The sequence below is a fragment of the Microcaecilia unicolor genome, chromosome 7 (genome assembly GCF_901765095.1).
Source record: "Microcaecilia unicolor chromosome 7, aMicUni1.1, whole genome shotgun sequence".
Lineage (NCBI taxonomy): Eukaryota > Metazoa > Chordata > Amphibia > Gymnophiona > Siphonopidae > Microcaecilia > Microcaecilia unicolor.
Window position 1 is genome coordinate 268477195 of NC_044037.1, and position 19419 is coordinate 268496613.

Below are 19419 nucleotides of genomic sequence, written 5' to 3' on the forward strand. Positions count from 1 at the left end.
TGTAAAAGGAGCTCATAGAAACTTCTTCCGCCGAGCAATCTAACAGACTCCCCTCCCAAACGCCGGGAAACAAACCTGAAAACAGACAGATCAACCTAGGGAGATAAATTCAGTACTCTGCTGCATGCTTTTGGAGTAAGTGTATGCCAGAAGCGCTCCAGATTCTCTGGAAGTAGCACCCCTGTGGCGACATGATATCATGGACACCAAGTCTCTGCATCTGCAACGAAAGTATAATTTGCTGGCGCCACAAGACCAGAGATGGGGGATCACCCGTCGTGCCATCAATACTGCTCGGGCTAGGCAGAGTGGCCAGCCAAAACTTGTTTCCACAAGTCATATTGACCAAAAAGTAGCTTGGGAACACATCTCATGGGACGTTTCCAAAGAGTGGTCAAAAAGTTAATGACGGATTGCCCAAAAAACAAAACTATCAGGCAAAACCAAAATATGTGCCCCAGGGTAGCACCCAGTCTGGAGCATTTGGGGAAAGTATCTGTGGAGGTAATCTGGGCCTGATGTGCATGCCTTGGGGAGATATACAGGCACAGAAGGGGGAAATGGGACTTGATATACTGCCTTTCTGAGATTTTTGCAACTACATTCAAAGTGGTTTACATATATTCAGGTACTTATTTTGTACCAGGGGCAATGGAGGGTTAAGTGACTTGCCCAGAGTCACAAGGAGCTGCAGTGGGAATTGAGCTCAGTTCCCCAGGATCAAAGTCCACTGCACTAACCACTAGGCTACTCCTCCACTAGCAACACTCCATGTAGAAGCCTGCCCTTGCAGATCAGCAATGCTGCCGCGCAGTCTTCTGTTTCTGTGAGTCTGACGTCCTGCACGTACGTGCAGGACGTCAGACTCACAGAAACAGAAGCCTGCGCAGCTGCGTTGCTGAACTGCAAGGGCAGGCTTCTACATGGAGTGTTGCTAGTGGAATAGCAACATTCCATCTAGAATCTCCAATAGTAGCAACATTCCAGAATCTCAAATAGTAGCAACAACAACATTCCATGTAGAATCTCAAATAGTGAAAGGGAAATGGGACTTGATATACTGCCTTTCTGAGGTTTTTGCAACTACATTCAAAGCGGTTTACATATATTCAGGTACTTATTTTGTACCAGGGGCAATGGAGGGTTAAGTGACTTGCCCAGAGTCACAAGGAGCTACAGTGGGATTTGAACTCAGTTCCCCAGGATCAAAGTCCACTGCACTAACCACTAGGCTACTCCTCCACAATGCTACCAGAAGAAGCTTGTAGCATTGCTCCCACAGCTGAACATTGGGAGTAACTTTATAAAAGTCAAACAAATAGGAGTGAAAACAAAATTGGGCCTATAGGTCTCCAAAGGGTTGAAATTTACCCTCCTCTGTGAGGATGTGAAAAAGGTAATGGATTCTCTGAGCTCTCCAATCTATAAAAGCTTATGATTCAGTTTTTGGGGGGGAAATCTGGATTCCTGTGGATCGCCAAAAAAGGAGTAACAGCAGCAGAAAAATGATGGCAGTGCTCACCGGGAACGGTGGAAAATGCCCAAATGTTTGAGTTCTTTTGGAAGAGCACAACCTGTGGTGTGGATTAGATAACTGAAATGCACTTGAGGAACAAACCTCGTCTCCAGAGATGTGAGAGAAAAACAGTTAGTATAAAAGGCCCGTTTCTGTAGGCAATGAAACGGGCGCTAGCAAGGTAATCCCCCCCCTGCAGCGTCCTTCCTGTCTCCCCTGCCCCCCCTGCAGCCACCCATCTAGTCTCAGGACTCCCTCCCCACCAACCCTCCTCTGCCCCTGCAGCCATGCATGTGCAGCGGCCCTCCTCTCTCCCCTGCTCCCCCTGCAGCCACCCATGTCCAGTGACCCTCCTCTCCCCCTGCCCCCCCTGCAGCATCCCTTCTGTCTCCCCTGCCCTCCCCTGCAGCCACCCATCTGGTCTCAGGACCCCCTCCCCACCTCCCTCTTCCCTGCCCCCCCCTGCAGCCATCCATGTCCAGCGACCCTCCTCTCCCCCTGCAGCCACCCATGTCCAGCGACCCTCCCCTCCCCCACTCCAGCCACCCATGTCCAGCGACCCTCCCCTCCCCCCCTCGGCGCATCATCCAAACCCCTACCCCCCCCCAGCGCATCACCCAAGCCCCTACCCCCCCTCGGGCACATCAACCCCCTCGCCACCCGCAGCCGCCAATACTAACGCTGTCCGGCTGCTGCTGCGTCTCCTGTTGAGCAGCAGCGGCTGGTACAAAAAGAAAAAAGCCAAAAAAAGATTTTAAACCTGAAACACGGCTCAGTAGACAGCCATCTGGCATTGGGTATCATCTCTGCAGCCGCTCCTCCTCTCCCCTCTGACGTCGCCAAACCACCATGGTGCTTTGGAGTTTGTAAAATGGTCATAGACAAATGTGCCCTTTTACCATTCCAGAAATAAAGTTGAAGCATTCGGTGGATGGTCTGTTCATCTTTCAAAGTGAGGTGCATGGGCAACATTTGAAAAAGGTACAGAAAGCAAGGAGCCAGTAACATATTAAAAAGGCCCACCCGACCCATTAAAGAGATAGTATAAGCCCTCCACAAGTCCAATTTCCTACCCACCACCCTAATCAATTGGGGGACATTACTACTTGGAACCCCAAGTATTTTAGCTGCCCAGTAGCCTAAGTGAGGGGAAAGGACCCAGGCCAAGTATGCTGCAAGTTTTATGAACACATGAGTAAAAAGTAAAAGTCCTTTTTCCTCAGATGTTGATCCTCCAGACATCAATTAAATCTAATACACTCACCATGTACTTTAAAGCTTTTCTCTACCTACCCATACCATCCCCAGGTGTCCCCGATCTATTTAAACTTAGGTCTAGAACTAGGTTACAGTCTCCCACCCCCCAACCTGGCATAGTTATCTCCCCGCTAAAAACCACTGCCCCCCCCCACCCCCAGATGTGCATTTACTACAAAAGCTTTTTTGATCCTTCTTGAATGCATACACACAAAATAGTGTTTGAGTCCTACCCCTTTCTCCATAGGCCAATATGCCTATTGGTATCCTTACAAATATCTTCCACTTGGAACTGGATATCTGTCATGATCAGTATTGCTACCCCAGCCCTTTCGCTTCCCCCCCTATGCAAGCAAGACAGGGAAAATAGCCTGGTTGTAAACCTGACCTTTCAAAAGTTGCACATTGCTAAATCTTCTACAACTTAACAATAACAAGGTTTGGCTTCTTCATTTTTTAAAACACCATTTGTTGATTCATTGGGTTATTAATGCCCTTGACATTATAGGATCCTACTTTTAAGATTTGATTGCATCTCGTCCTACAATTCAGCATTCATTTTTTTCTATCCACTCTGTCCCGTCATGGGGTCCCAACCATGCACACTTACCTCTTTCATTCCCCCAACCCCAGATCAAGCAGCCTGCTCCTGCTGCATTCTAACCTCAGTTTTAATCTGGCTATTTGTTTCATTGCCAAGGCCCCTTAACCCAGTTCATTGCCTGGAACTCCATACATCTTTCACTTCCTTTCCTATGTCCTTTCTTCCCACCGCCATTGGGAAGGTTTATTTATCCAGCCGATGCCAGCAGATCCCGTACTTCCTCTACTGATTTGGCCCTTTATCTGAGCCTTTCACTGTGAGTATTGTAACTAATAGATACAACTAATAATACCAAACCTCCTTTTGCTGAAGGAAGCTCACCACCTCCTTTATCTGTTTTCTCCTTGGCAGCATGAGGGCAGAAACAAACATTTTAGTCTTACAGTCCCCCCATTTTACACTTCCCATCTTTCTTTGCTCATAATGGTTTCTTTTTGTCCATGAAATTATGAATGTGCACTATGTCCCACAGCCAAATGGAGTGCTTAGGACCCACACTCCTATGGACTCTCTCAATAACAATTTTTGCTTGACTGGTCTCCTCCCCAGCCAGTTCTAGCACCACCTGGCAAATAGACTGTCACACAGTGGTTACATGCTGCTTCTCATAGGATTCCCCAGCCCCACCCTGATCCAATTTTTAAATAAAGCAAGACAACAAAATGGTTGCCATTCAATTGACTAGTTTGATTGAATTATTCAGTAACCTCACGTTTTACCACGACCGCATTTGCAGGACGCCCTTTTTGGACACTCTACCACGACCCCGTTTTCTGTAAGCTTTTCTGACATTGCTCGGAAAGAGAAGTGATTGTGTGACCTTCGTGATTGGTTTGTTTTGGAGTATTAACCATTCAAACATTCGGTATACTATTGGAAGACTCCTGAAGAAGGCGCTACGGCGCCGAAACACGGCTGTGTTGAGTCAACTTGTTATAATAAACATTATATTTTATTTAATTACACGTCTCCCCCATTGTTTGGAAAAAGCCTATTCTCCCCCACTCTTTTCTACTTTTTACAAAGTCGCGCAGCAATCCCCGGCAGCCACTAGCGCAGCTTTGTAAATAGGGAAAATAAGGTAGGGGTCTTTTTACTAAGCTGTGTTAGGCACTAATGAATGCTTAATTCAGCTTAAAATGGTGTACAAACTCAAGTGTCCTGAGGTAACTGCCAAATATGTGCATGCTAACTGCATACCAGTGGGGTAGTCATGGGTGGGCCAAGGCCCACCCTATTTGGACTCTGGCCCACCCAAAATTGTGCACTCTTGCTATGGCTTGCAGAGGTCCTCAAACCCCGTCAGCTGAAGATTTCCTCCTTCTCAGGCAGCCAGTGCTCTTTGAACCGGCAGCTGGCAGCACTTGCCTCGAGCTGAAACCAACACCAGCCCCTCTTCACATGCTTAGTTTTCATGCATGCACAGCCTGCTGGCCATGGCATCAGCTCAAGGAAAGTGCTGCTGGCTTGTTTGGAAGAGTGCTGACTGTCTGAACAGGAGGGGATCTACAAACCCCGCCAGCTGAAAATTTCCTCCTGCTCAGGTATTTAATATTGTGGGCTTGCAGGTGGAGGGAGGGATGCAGAGCAGAGGGGGGCTAGGGATGGGGGGTAGGGCATGAATTCCATGCCCACCCACCTTGGACTCAGGCCCACCCAAAATTGGCTGTCTGGCTACACCCTTGCTGCATACTAAAAAATATTTGTATTTCTTTTTTGAGGGGGCATGTCAGGGACCAGAGAATGGACGTTCCTGCGCTAACCAGTTAGTGTAGCTACATTACCGTATGCTAACTGATTAGTGCACAGATTGTGCGTGAGCCCTTACCACCTACAAAATGGGTTGCGGTAAGTGCACACATAGTAATTTGATAAAATGGCCATGCGCTAATGGCAACAGCGCATAGCCATTAATACAAAAAATTGGAAAAAGGCCATTTTTTTCAGCTGTGATAGTAATGGCCTTAGCGCACGAGGAAGACCCGCTTAAGGGCGCGCTATGGCCATTTTTTGCTGCAACTTAGTAAACGACCCCCTTAGTAAACTAGCCACGTGATTCACAGAGAAGCATGCAAATTAGTATCAATGTACAGTATATGCTTAAGTTCCAGCAGTTGCTATTTTGTCAGTGGCCGCAAGGGGTACTCTATGAATTCTGAATTCTGAACATACTTTGCAAAACCATAGGGTTAAAAAAATGCACAATCAGCTGCCTGGAGGAAGACAACAGACATACTGAAAAAGAGACAGGCAGCAGTTCTCATGGCAGATGGAGGGAGGTAGCCGCTATGGATTTTATTGGACTGGATCACTTCAGACTGGAGGGTCAAGGAGAGCTGTCAGTCTATGGGCTAGGAGTGAGGGAAGAGAAAAATGATGGAATCAGGCTTGGGGGAAAGAAAGTTGTGGGGAATATTCTGTGAGTAAAAGCTAGTAAAGTTTATCATATAGTATGTTCAGTATATCAAAACTGGCGAAAAAAAAAAGAAAATAATTGTGATATTAATGATTTTAAGTCTACAGAAAAATGCCTGAATATAAACTTCCAAAACCAGCATGGTCTTACTGCTCTGATGTTGGCAGTGAGAGATTTGGACCTGTTCGAACATTTTTTTGAGATGTCGACAACGTACAAACCAATTAATGTGATAGAGGAGCTTCTCAAACATCATGCGTACGTATCAATTAATATTAACTGTGCTATGATATTAGTATCACAGCTGCAACTTATAGTGAATTCATAATCTATTATCCTATCTGAAATAAAAATTCATGGATTGTATGGGTGATTGTAAATCTGAATTCTAGATCATAGTACTGTTCTATCTAGTAATTATGATCAAAAACTATTCAAAAGCTAGTAAGATTTTCAGAACAGAACCTACAGATCACTGCAAATAAACTGCAGAAAATTTAACTGGAGTAGTTGACCTTAGGTCCACAGTATAGTATAGACTGCAATGATCTGCTTTGCAGAGCTGTCAGAAGGAAATCTTTTTTACATAAGGTAATCTAAAGTGTATATAAGAAAACCTTGATAAGCCTGAAATATTTTGGTACAAAGTGCTTTGGACTCAAGAAAATTAGAAATAGGAAATATTTTTTTCACTCAAACAATAGTTGAGCTCTGGAACTCTTTGCCGAAGGATGTGGTAATGGCGGCTAGCGTATCTGGGTTTTAAAAAGGTTTGGACAAGTAAAAGTGCAGTCTGTTATTGAGATGGACATGGGGAAGCCACTGTTTGCCCCAGGATTGGTAGCATGGAATGTTGCTACTATTTGGGTTTCTGCCAGGTATTTGTGACCTGGATTGGCCACTGTTGGGAGCAGGATACTGGGCTAGATGACCAATGGTCTGACCCAGTATGGCTATTATTATGTTCTTATGTTATATGTTATGACTGATGAAAATTGATTTGTTTGACCACAACCACACGAGATATATTTGAAATAAAAAGAGTGAAGTATTTGATGAAGAGACTACCTTGACAACTGTTAAGTTTGGGGGTAAATCTAGTACGCTTTGTTTGAGGTGTGTGGCAACCATTATTTCAGTGGAAGAAAGAATGGATTCAATTAAATATCAATATATTCTAGAAGAATATATTGAATCTAACAAGAGATTGGATATTTCAGCAAGACAGCTATTTGAAACGTACCTTAAAAATCATTCACGAAATACTTAAGGAAAGAAAAAAAAAACTATTACAAAAACTGTAAATAAATAGTATTATTTAGATTTGACTCAGTGTTTTGATTTGATTTATTGACTTACTCTATCACTTATCACAAAAGTATTAAAAGTGGTTTTCAATATAAAAATAAAGCAAAACATAAAACAGAATGACAACAATAACAACTCAATCTAAATGCTATAAGCATCAAATTAATCACCAAGGGGTCCTTTTCTAAGGTGTATTAATGGTTTAGCACATGCTAATGATTAGTGCGTGCTAAATGCTGTGCAGCCCGTTGTATACCTATGGGTTGCATGGCATTTAACGCACACTAATCTGTTGAATATATATGTTTTTATATAGCCATTGATGATTGAAACTGTGGTGTCCAAAAAAAATGACTTTTTCTGGGAGTAGTCAATTTTGAATTTGATTGTAGGATGGTTTGTATTGAAAGAACTGTAAAGTTGTTTTAGAGTTTTGTCTCCCTCAGTCCAAATCATAAAAATGTCATCGACATACCGGTAGTATTTTAGAGGTTTAGTTGATATGTATTCCAAAACGTCTCTTCCAGTTCTGCCATAAAAGGTTAGCATATTGGGATGCCGTCCTGGTGCCCATCGCAGTGCCCATGATTTGCAGATAGATATCATTGTTAAAGCAGAAGTAGTTGTGAGTTAGAATAAATGTGATTAATTTTGTAATAGTTTCCAGTGAGTATTGGTGGTCTAGGGTGGATGTTTTAGGAGTTTCTCACATGCAGCTATACCATCTGCATGGGGAATGTTGCTATATAGTGATTCTATATCCATTGTGACCAGAAGGGTACCTGGTGGTAACCATAGGCGCCCCGTATAAGAGGCTTAGCCTCCCCAGCCCAACCCTGACCATCTTGTGTTTCTTCTGCTGCCCGCCGTCTCCATCGTCATTTTTACTGCACTGAAGAGTTCTGCCTGGGCAATTCAGAGTCAGCCTTCTGCCAGCATCGGGGCTTTCTCTTCAGGCATGTCTAAGAGGAAGTTACGTTAGAGTCCTGGACGCCCCTGAGGAGAAGCCCCGATGCTGGCAGAAGGCTGACTCTGAGTCTCTGAATTGCCGGTGCCGAGGCAGAACTCTTCAGTGCAGTAAAAATGACAACCGGGGAGACAGCAGGCAGCAGAAGAAACAGGGAGAAAGATGCAAGACTCCCAAAAGGAGTGGAAGTGAGCCTTTGTAGCCCAGTAAGTAAACAAGGAAGCCAATTTGGTTAATGTGTTTCCCCAGCATGACATCCTCACTGCCTTCAGCCCAAACAAAACAAACAAACTTTTGAGCTGCTGCATCCAGGTTGTTCTTGATTGTTGATCGTAACAAGGCTAAAGCTGGGGCACATGGAATCACATTTTAATGTCATCTCATTTGTAGGAATTAGCATTTTAGATACACAACTGGATTATTCTGTTTTTAGGCATGTTTCAGGGACAAGTGGTTTTATAGGTCAAAATAAAAATAAATATTTTTTAATGCAGATCTCTTTTGCAGATCTCTTTTGTTTAAACATAACTAAATGGGCTATAAGCCCCTAATGGTGTATTAGGTTCTGCCCAGTGTAATATTTTTGGTACAGTAAAGTTCTGAGTGTGTTTTTCCACAAAGATGTGCATAGTGTTTTGCAGTTGAGCGATTATGGTTAGTATATGCTTTGAGCAATCACTTTATTCTTTGACATATGATACATATTTAATATCTAAATTTAATAAAAGTATTGTGACTTTTATTTTTATTTATTTTTTTTCTGTGTGTTATCAGACAATTATGGATTTAAGCTCCACCCCTGGCCCCATCCCTAACTCCACCCCCTTTAGCCTCCCCAAACAGTTGGGCCACCGACCGCCTATGGTGGTAACTGCTTGATATTTTTTAATTTGTTCAGAAAGTCTGTGGTGTCTTATATGAAGCTGTTTGTCTTGCGCATGAAAGGTCACACTGAATGTTAATCACTGTGCAGCAACATTCCCCATCCAGTGAAGGTGCAGATCATCCAGCAGGCAGGGTCCAGGAAAAGGGCACAGGTCTAGAGAGGTAAAGTAAAAGATACTGAGAGTGTTCCAGGGTTTTTTTTTTTTAATTTCTTGTTGGGCCATAGGCTGAAGTCAGGTGGGGTGTATTGATTCAATGAAAACTCAGGGATAGGTGAAACTGGTTCTATCTGGTTTTTGAAATGGAGCATGGTAGCCGGTTACCAGGGTTGCCAGGTGGAAAATTTTTTTCACACCCAAACCAGCCTAAATCCAGCCCAAAACCCGCCCAAACTCAAACCCCGCCCCTGACACCCCCACCCCCGCCCCCGCCGTCATCAACCCCGCCCCTGCCGTCATCGGCCCCACCTCCCCCGTCATCAGCCCCGCCTGCCCCGTCATCGGCCCCGCCCAAAACATCACTAACCCCGCCCAAAATGTCACTAACCCTGCCCCTCGCGGCCGAAAAAAACGCCCAAAAAACAGCCCAAAAGACCAAAAAGCAGCCCAAAAAACCGCAACCCGCCGCGGGCAAAAATTTCCTGCGGCGGGTCGTGGAAAACCGCCCAATTGGGCGGTAAAACCGCCCGCCTGGCAACACTGCCGGTTACATGTTTCCTGGCTAACCAATTACAGTGGTATACACCCCTAGAATGTACTTGACAGGAATAGATGAGTCATTGTCTGGGAGTTTCAGGTAGATTGTTTGTCTTTTGTTAAATCCAGCCTTTTTGATTGCTGTCAATATGCAGTCTCTGTTCTTTGGAGAATTGTGGTGACTAACTTTCCAGTATTCACCCAGCTAGTTCTATTGTTACAATGGGTGACCATTCAACAGCTCTTTTGTTTCAGGCTTTCATGGTCTGAAGGAGGAGAGTGAAGGTCAGATCTGTTTTTCTGAGTAGGTTACATTCAAAAAGTCTTTGCCAAACATTTTTTGTTATATATATACTTGTATCCAGGAAATCAATAACTCTGAAAATTCATCATATCATGGTACATCAAGAGCTACAAAGTGGGTAGAGGTAATGGTGACAGTGGTAGGGAGGGAGGACAGCATAAAAGCCTGGTGGGGGATAGGAAGGGGAAAGTAACATATGGGGGGGGGGGAGGGGGGAGAGCTTTGTGTGTTAGAATGAGTGAAACCCTGGGTACAAAAATATCTAGTTACACCACTGCAAAGAATTTGCCTGTTAAGAGTGAATTTGTGCCCTTATGCTTTACTAAATAAAATACTTCCCTTTCCCTCTGCCCTCATTTCTTTTCTAGAGATCCCATGCTTTCTGATTTCAAAGGAAGATCAACACTCTATTATGCATCTTGCCTAAAGAGTTCAAAGAAACAGCAACTGATTGATATATTAGTGAACTCATTACCTCAATCAGGTATTGTATACATAAAGCATTCTTTCTGACAACATTGAAAATGTATTATTAGTAATTGTCCTCCTGGTATTTAAGTACCATGATCAGCATTGACTTCAAACACGGACTATGGAGTTTGTTTAATTATACCCTGATACTCAGTCGCGAACACCCAGACACTGGCATTGAATGTCTGGGTATAAGCTGCCCACTGGAACTTGGGTATGGCCAATATTCTGCACCAATACGTAGTAGTATAAGTCCAGATGGCACTGGGGCAGTCAGTTCTGATTTTCAGCAGCATTATCGAGGTAAGTGGTGCTTACTAGGGCCAGGCCACTGAATTTCAGTGGCATTATCAGGAGAGGACATGCTCCTACCCAGAGAAGTGCCGTTGACTATTGGGCCCAATATTTCCTGTCAAAATTACTGTTAGGAAATTAATACAGATGTAAATACAAGGAATACATATGCAAATTTATAGCATTCAATGTTAAAACAAATAGTAAAAAAATACAAGTTTGCATGATTCTAGTAATATGTACTATTTTCTATTAATGTGAGTGAAACGTTTTTTTTAATTTTTATTACATTTGTACCCCGCGCTTTCCCACTCATGGCAGGCTCAATGCGGCTTACATGGGGCAATGGAGGGTTACGTGACTTGCCCAGAGTCACAAGGAGCTGCCTGTGCCTGAAGTGGGAATCAAACTCAGTTCCTTAGTACACCAGGACCAAAGTCCACCACCCTAACCACTGGGCCACTCCTCCACTGTTGCTACTATTTGAGATTCTACATGGAATGTTGCTATTCCAACATTCCATGTAGAAGTTGGCCCTTGCAGATCACCAATGTGGCCGCGCAGGCTTCTGGTTCTGTGAGTCTGACGTCAGACTCATAGAAACAGAAGCCTGCGCAGCCTTCTACATGGAATGTTGCTAGTGGAATAGCAACATTCCATATAGAATCTCCAATAGTAGCAACATTCCATGTAGAATCTCCAATAGTATCTATTTTATTTTTGTTACATTTGTACCCTGCGCTTTCCCACTCATGGCAGGCTCAATGCGGCTTACATGGGGCAGTGGAGGGTTACGTGACTTGCCCAGAGTCACAAGGAGCTGCCTGTGCCTGAAGTGGAAATTGAACTCAGTTCCCCAGGACCAAAGTCCACCACCCTAACCACTAGGCCACTCCTCCACCAGTTGGCTTTGTTTTTTATTCTGTGCAGGTTCTATCACCCTTAGTGGATGGACTTGTAGTAGTCCAGATTTCCTTAATAAAAATAGGATGTGTCAGTACATGTGGCCTGTCCTGAAAATAAGTAGTTAGCTGTTAATTCTATTTTAGATAATTTGATGATATTTGGGCTGGGAAATGCATGTTTGTGTGAAAGTATAAGTCCAACAGAAGTCCTTCTTTTCTCTGTTACCTCATGTGTATAAGCAATTTTGAGGTAGTACATCTTAGATCACTTATTGGACACTAGCCTTCCATAAGTCCAATACTTTCTCCACTTAAGTGAGGTAGAAACAGGACAAGAGGGTTTGAAAGGAATGGGTAATGTTCTTCCAACCATACAATATCAAGAGAATGCCAAAAGAATGAGACTGAACCTCTGTACAGAGAGATACTGATCCAGTAGCCTCTTTTGTGTCTACATCAAATTGTGATTTGAAGGGAAAACATTCTCTGTCTCCTTCTTGTCCGTAGTCAGAAATATGAGTGGCGTTAAGAATTAGCCAGATCATTTTTAGAAGAATATTCAACAGGCATTCCATCAGATCTTCTTTCTCTGCTTGCAATGAATTTCTCTATATTTTCTACCAGAAATTTGGCCAGTGCATGTTTTGCCTCACCAATTTGCTTCATACCTTTGAAGACGTGAATAAACATGTGGATAAAGGTGAGCTGGTTGATGTAGTGTATCTAGATTTTCAGAAAGCTTTTGGCAAAGTTCCTCATGAGAGACTCCTGAGAAAATTAAAAAGTCATCGGAGAGGAGGCAATGTCCTTCTGTGAATTAGTAATTGGTTATTGGACAGAAAATAGAGGGTAGGGTTAAATAGCCATTTTTTTCAATGGAGGAGAGTGAATAGTGGAGTGCCACAGGAATCAGTACTGGGGCCGGTACCCCTGGAAAACAGCATGGTGAGTGAGTTGATTAAATTTGCAGATGACACAAAACTATTTAAAGTTGTCAAAACACATGTGGATTGTAAAAAAATTGCAGGAAGATCTTAGGAAACTGAAAGACAAGGCAACCAAATGGCAAATGAAATTTAATGTGGACAAATGCAAAGTGATGCACATTGGGAAGGGTCCATTTTAGGAGTCAGCAGGTGTCATTGTAGACAATATGTTGAAATCTTCTGCCCAGTGTGCAATGGCAGCCAAAAAAGGAAATAGGATGCTAGGAATTATTAGGAAAGAAATGCAAAATAAGACGAAAAATATTATAATACCTCTGTATTGCATCATTGTGTGACCTCACCTTGAGTATTATGTTCAATTCTGGTTGCCGTATCTCAAAAAAGATATAGCTGCATTAGAAAAGGTTCAAAGAAGAGTGACTAAAATGATAAAGGGGGTGGAACTCCTCCCATATGAGAAAAGACTAAAGAGGTTAGGGCTCCTTCAGCATGGAAAAGAGACAGCTGAGGGGTAATATGATTGAGGTCTATAAAATCCTGAGTCGTGTAAAACAGGTAGAAGTGAATCGAATATTCACTCTTTTAAAAAGTACTAAGACCAGGGGACACTGAATGAAATTGCATGGAATACTTTTAAAACAAATAGGAGGGGTCTGTGCTGGGACCGCTGCTTTTTAATATATTTATAAATGATCTAGAGATGGGAATAACTAGTGAGGTAATTAAATTTGCTGAAAACACAAAGTTATTCAAAGTTGTTAAATCATGAGAGGATTGTGAAAAATTATAAGAGGACCTTGCGAGACTGGGAATCTAAATGGCAGATGACGTTTAGTGTGAGCAAGTGCAAAGTTATGCATGTGAGAAAGAGGAACCCAAACCATAGTTATGTGATGCAAGGTTGTACGTTAGGAGTCACTGACCAGGAAATGGATCTAGGTGTCGTCATTGATGATACATTGAAACCCTCTGCTCAGTGTGTGGCAGTGGCTAAGAAAGCAAATAGAATATTAGGTATTATTAGGAAAGGAATGGAAAACAAAAATGAGGACGTTATAGTGCCTTTGTATCGCTCCATGGTGCAACCGCACCTCTAATATTGTATTCAATTTTGATGAAAGGCTGAAGCAGCTAGGGCTCTTCAGTTTGGAGAAAAAATGGTTAAGTGGAGATATGATAGAGGTCTATAAAATACTAAGTGGAGTGGAACAGGTAGACATGAATAACTTGTTTACTGTTTCCAAAAATACTAGGACTAGGGAGCCACGCGATGAAGCTACAAAGTAGTAAATTTAAAATGACTGAGCTTCTTATCTTTCCCCCTAAACCAACCTCTCCTCTTCCCCCATTCTCTATTTCTGTGGATAATACTCTCATCTTCCCTGTCTCATCAGCTCGTAACCTTGGGGTCATCTTCGACTCCTCTCTCTCTCCTTCTCTACACATATTCAGCAGACTTCGACTCTTCTCTCTCCTCCTCTGCACATATTCAGCAGACTGCTAAAACATGTCATTTCTTACTCTATAATAACACCAAAATTCACCCTTTTTTTTCTGAGCACACTACCAGAACCCTTATCCACACTCTTATCACCTCTCGCTTAGACTATTTCAACTTGCTTCTCACAGGTCTCCCACTTAGCCATCTCTCTCCTCTTCAATCTGTTCAAAATTCTGCTGCATGACTTATATTCTGCCAGTGTCACTATGCTCATATTAGCCCTCTCCTCAAGTCACTTCACTGGCTCCTTATCTGTTTCTGCATACAGTTCAAACTCCTCTTATTGACTTATAAGGGAAAGGGAAATGGGACTTGATATACCGCTTTTCTGTGGTATTTTGCAACTACATTCAAAGCAGTTTACATATATAAAGGTACTTATTTTGTACCTGGGCAATGGAAGGTTTAGTGACTTGCCCACAGTCACAAGGAGCTGCAGTGGGAATCGAACCCAGGTCCCCAGGATCAAAGTCCACTGCATTAACCACTAGGTTACTCCTGCATTCACTCTGCAGCTCCTCAGTACCTCTCCACTCTCATCTCTCCCTACACTCCTCCCCGGGAACTTCGTTCACTGGGTAAATCTCTCTTATCTGCACCCTTCTCCTCCACCGCTAACGCCAGACTCCGCTCCTTTTATCTTGCTGCACCATATGCCTGGAATAGACTTCCTGAGCAAGTACGTCAAGCTCCATCCATGGCCGTCTTCAAATCTAGGCTAAAAGCCCACCTTTTTGATGCTGCTTTTAACTCCTAACCCTTACTCACTTGTTCAGTACCCTTATTTTATCACCCCCACCTTAGTAATTCCCTTATCTCTTCTTTGTCTGTCCTAATTAGATTGTAAGCTCTGTCAGCAGGGACTGTCTCTTCATGTTCAAGTGTACAAGAGCCTCTTAGGAAGGAACTGGATCCCACATTTAGGAACTAGTATCAAAGGGAAACATATTATTATGGGTATTTCAAGGGTATCATGGGTAATTTCCCTTAAGCAGTGTTGTATAGTAACTAAGTAAATGTGGTTACTTTTACTGAAGTAATAATTTCACCAGTTTTTACCGCTTTTACTCAGTTGCATCTGATGCTTGCAGCTAAAAGTAATTTCATGGAGCGGTAAGTTTTTGATAACATGGATACTAAGTCTGGGAAGGTATTTTGCACTATTTGGGAACTTTTTTGAACTTAATTTCCTCATATGTCCTGAATTAGGTTGTTAAATCTTTAATATGTATGGGGACTTGCTACTTTGGAGACATGGTATATTACTAGGTAATGTTTTGGTGGGGTGGGGGTTCATTTTAGTACCAATTTATGGTCCTCTGTTGAGCTTCTTTGACTAATTGCTGGTTTGTAAGTTGCTTGTGATTCCTATGGGCTTTGTATTAATTGCTGTACTTTGTGACCAATAAACATTTTTAAACATAAAAGTAATAGCAGAAGTGAGATGTAAATGATGATTCCTCAGTAAACCAAATGAACCAGCAAAACCTAGAACAGGGTTTTGCTATTGCAAACTTAAGCATGCAAAACAGTGGATCAACTGATCTTAAATTTTGCTGTTCAGGGACTACACCTATGAGCACAGTAGAGTTGCCTATGTTTATTGAACTGGCTCCTGGTCTCCAGTCAAACAGGGCAATGATGAATTGGGTCACTTTGAAGTAGAGATGAAACTGGTTGCAATTCTTGGTGAATAGACATATGTCTCTATCACAACAGACTGCTGGTCATCCCATGGAAAATGTTACATTACGGTGACTGTCCACTGGATTGATAAGAGTCTTAGAGAGGAAGTCTCTTGCCTGGCCTTACATTTGCACACATTTGATGTTCTTTGCCTCAAATGAAATATTGCTAGAATAAGAGCAGAAAGCCTTCTCTGTACTTGGATAGCATGACAACGATAGTGAAGTTGAAGATACACGTGATGAATTAGATAGCACTACATCTAATGTAGATGATGGTAAAGCATTCTTTGCTGTAAGAAAAAGTCAAGCGTTTCAGACAGAGATTCCCTTGATTAATACCTGCAGACTCTATCAGAAGACATCAGTAATATTGCAGCCTGACCTGAATTGAAGGAATTTTTTTAAAAATCAGACGAAACAATCCACTTCCTGCTAGTGCAGTTATAGCTGTGCTGGATTAATGACTCACAAGCACACTTGTATGAGTGACAGAGTAATAAAGTTGTTTGTTTATTTATTTATTGCATTTGTATCCCACATTTTCCCACCTCTTTGCAGGCTCAATGTGGCTTACAATATATCATGAATGGTAGAAATAGATTAGAAAATAGACATTTAGTGTTACAGAAACTCTTTGGCAACATGATAATGAAACATGAGTATAGCAAGCAGATATTAAAGACAGTTCTTACTATATGTGGAGTTATGTATATTCACATTGTTGGGATAAAAATGTTAACAATAGTTTCATTCATTGTAGTTGCAGTACTTTTACTTTTTACTCAAAAAGTATATTAGGCAATAACTTTTTTTACTTTCACTTAAGTAACTATTTTAATGTATTTTTCTTTTCTTTTTATTTTACTTAAGTATTAAAATGTATATTTTAAGTACTTTGACCTAGTAATTTGAACAAACTGCCCTCAGGCATTCTCTAAGGAGCCTTTGCACCTCCCCCACCTCCCCCCCCCCCAATCTACTGCCAGACCCTTCTTCTAGGAATAAAGTTTGGGGGCCAATATTTAAAGCAATTTGACTGGCCAAAAACAGCTCCTGGTTGATTAAATTGCTCATTTGAGGCTAACTAGTCATATTCAGAGTCACTGGTACAAAATAAGTACCTGAATATATGTAAACCACTTTGAATGTAGTTGCAAAAACTTCAGAAAGGTGGTATATCAAGTCCCATTTACCTTTCCCTTTCCCACTTAACTGGTTATTGCAGCTGAAAATGTCCAGTTAGTGACCAACTCAAAACAAGCTATTTTGGTGGTGTTCCAGGTCCACAGTCAGCACTTGGCTGGTTAAGTGCCAATATGCAACACAACCAACCAAGGTAAAACTCAGTACTATTTTTATGTGGTTCACCATAGGTGGTTAAATTCTGTTACAACATCCTCATTGCCAGAGAATGTGGTAACAGCGGTTAGTGTATCTGGGTTTAAAAAAAAGTTTGGACAAGTTCCTAGAGGAAAAGTCTATAGTCTGTTATTGAGAAGGACATGGGGGAAGCCACTCTTGCCCTGGGATTGGTAGCATGGAAGGTTGCTACTCTTTGGGATTCTGGAATCTTGTTAATAATTGAGTTTCTGCCAGGTACTTGTGACCTGGATTGGCCACTGTTGGGAGCAGGATACTGGGCTAGATGGACCATTGGTCTGACCCAATATGGCTATTCTTATGTTCTTAGTATCGCACTTAACCGGCTATGGTTTTTTACCAACTCTGTAAACCCAGAAATTCAAAGGAGCCTGGACGTGACCCGGCCTTGAATATCTGGGTATAACGTTGCTGGCAGCAAAACGCTGAGCGCTCTTGGCCGATTAACAACCCCCTTGGATGTTTAGCATGTTAAATGGCCCAATATATAAACACTGAAAATGCATAAGTGAGTTGTGTGTTAACCACCTCCAACAAATGCATAACTTTCTTTGAATATCAGACCCTCTCTGTTAATTGTACTTCTTTTTCTAACTTCTCTAGGTATGCAGCTATCATTCTAAGTTGCTACTGGTGTATGTAATAAAGGTTTATAAACATCTGCTTGCTCCATTTGAATATTCACAGTACGGTTCATCTGTTGTTATAAATTAACCTTCATGAAGCATTTTTATAATGAAACTCCTTCTTCAGGAAAATTTACCAGTTTTCTAATTTACAATGAAATCCTGTTTCTTTTAACTTAGTAGAGTCAGAACTGAATAAAACTTTTTAATTTACTATAACTCATTTTGCTATTACAGAAATAGAAAATGAAGCTTTGTGGCCTTTGTGCCCTAATATAAAGATGCCTTCATCCAATTCACTAATGGCCTCCCCAGAACAGAACAGTTTAGTCATTCACAGCTATTCAAACATCCAGGTAAGAAGCTTGATATAATCCACAACATAGCATAAAAATAGAGGAGGGGAGAGAGAGAGAGAGAGAGTGAATCGAATACTAAGTTTTCATAGTCTAGGATAGCATGTTTCTAAAATTGTATAATGTAAGAATTGAGAATGAATGTGAAGAAGAAAACAATACAGGAGGTCAAAAGAAAAATGAGATAGAGATTTTAATAGCTTAATTCTTTTGTTAAAATATTTTTTATCCACAAAGTTGCTGGAGAGAGTGAAAGGATCTGGTAACATGCTAATTTGGTCTAACTTGTTTTACAGAGTAATGTTATGATAAACTTTGCTTCTATTTTATAATTTAAGCCTTTGCATGTGCACAGTCAGGTTTTCAGGATTTCCCCAATGAATATGCTTGAGATCTATTTGTATAAAATGGGAGCAGTACATGTAAATACATCTCGTGCACATTCATTGGGGAAATTCTGAAAACCTGACTGGGTTGCAGTCCTCGAGGAGCAAGGTTGCCCAACCCTACTCTATGGTAAAGGCTCACCTGGCAAATGGGCAAATAGTTCACAAAATAATCACAGTTACAGAATTATTTAGATGCTATTTAGTTTAAGCTCAAGGTGAGTTACATTCTGCTACAGTATATTTTTCCCTACCCTAGAGGTTTACGGTCTAAATTTGTGTCTGAGTCAGTGGAGGGTTAAGTAACTTGCCTAAGGTTACGGGGAGTATCTGTGGGATGTAAACATTGACTTCCCTGATTCTCAGGCTATTGCTCTAACAATTAGGATATGCTTCCTCTCCTAGGCTCTTTGTAACCCTATTCAGGGGCTCTCCCCCCAAGGGCGTAGCCAGACACTCAATTTTGGGTGGGCCTGGACCCAAATTGGGTGGGCAGAAGAATGCCTTGTCCCACAAATGATTTAGTCTTTCCCTCTCTTGCCTGCATGCCATATGGTCTCTCAAACATCCTTCCTCCCCCGCATACCTTTTAAATAGCAGCTTTTCACTGGCAGCGAGCAGCAACTAATACATACTGCTCATGTTGGCCCCACAACCTTCTTTCTGATGATGCAACTTCCTGTTTCCACATAGGTGGGTATATTTCAGAGGGAAGGCTGTGGGGCCGGTGCGAGTATGTATTAGTTGCTGCTTGCTGCAGGCAAAGATCTGCTATTCATAAGGTATGCAGAAGGGACAGTTGTTGGGAGTTTTCGACTGGTGGGGATTGGGGATCCCTGCCAGCCACATCATAGGTGTGCTGCTACTGAGTGGGCCTAGGCCCACCCTTGGCTACGCCTCTGTCGCCCCCTTG

The 19419-nt window shown here is 42.2% G+C and overlaps 1 protein-coding gene across 1 annotated transcript in view; it reads left to right on the plus strand.

The window, feature by feature from the left end:
* The window catches only part of MAP3K19 (mitogen-activated protein kinase kinase kinase 19), an 86876-nt gene that overhangs the window by 18385 nt on the left and 49072 nt on the right, over positions 1-19419 (plus strand). The window contains exons 4-6 of the mRNA XM_030210568.1: positions 5894-6051; positions 10321-10436; positions 18002-18120. Of these exons, the coding sequence (XP_030066428.1) occupies positions 5894-6051; positions 10321-10436; positions 18002-18120 (393 nt within the window). The remainder of the gene's footprint in view (positions 1-5893; positions 6052-10320; positions 10437-18001; positions 18121-19419) is intronic.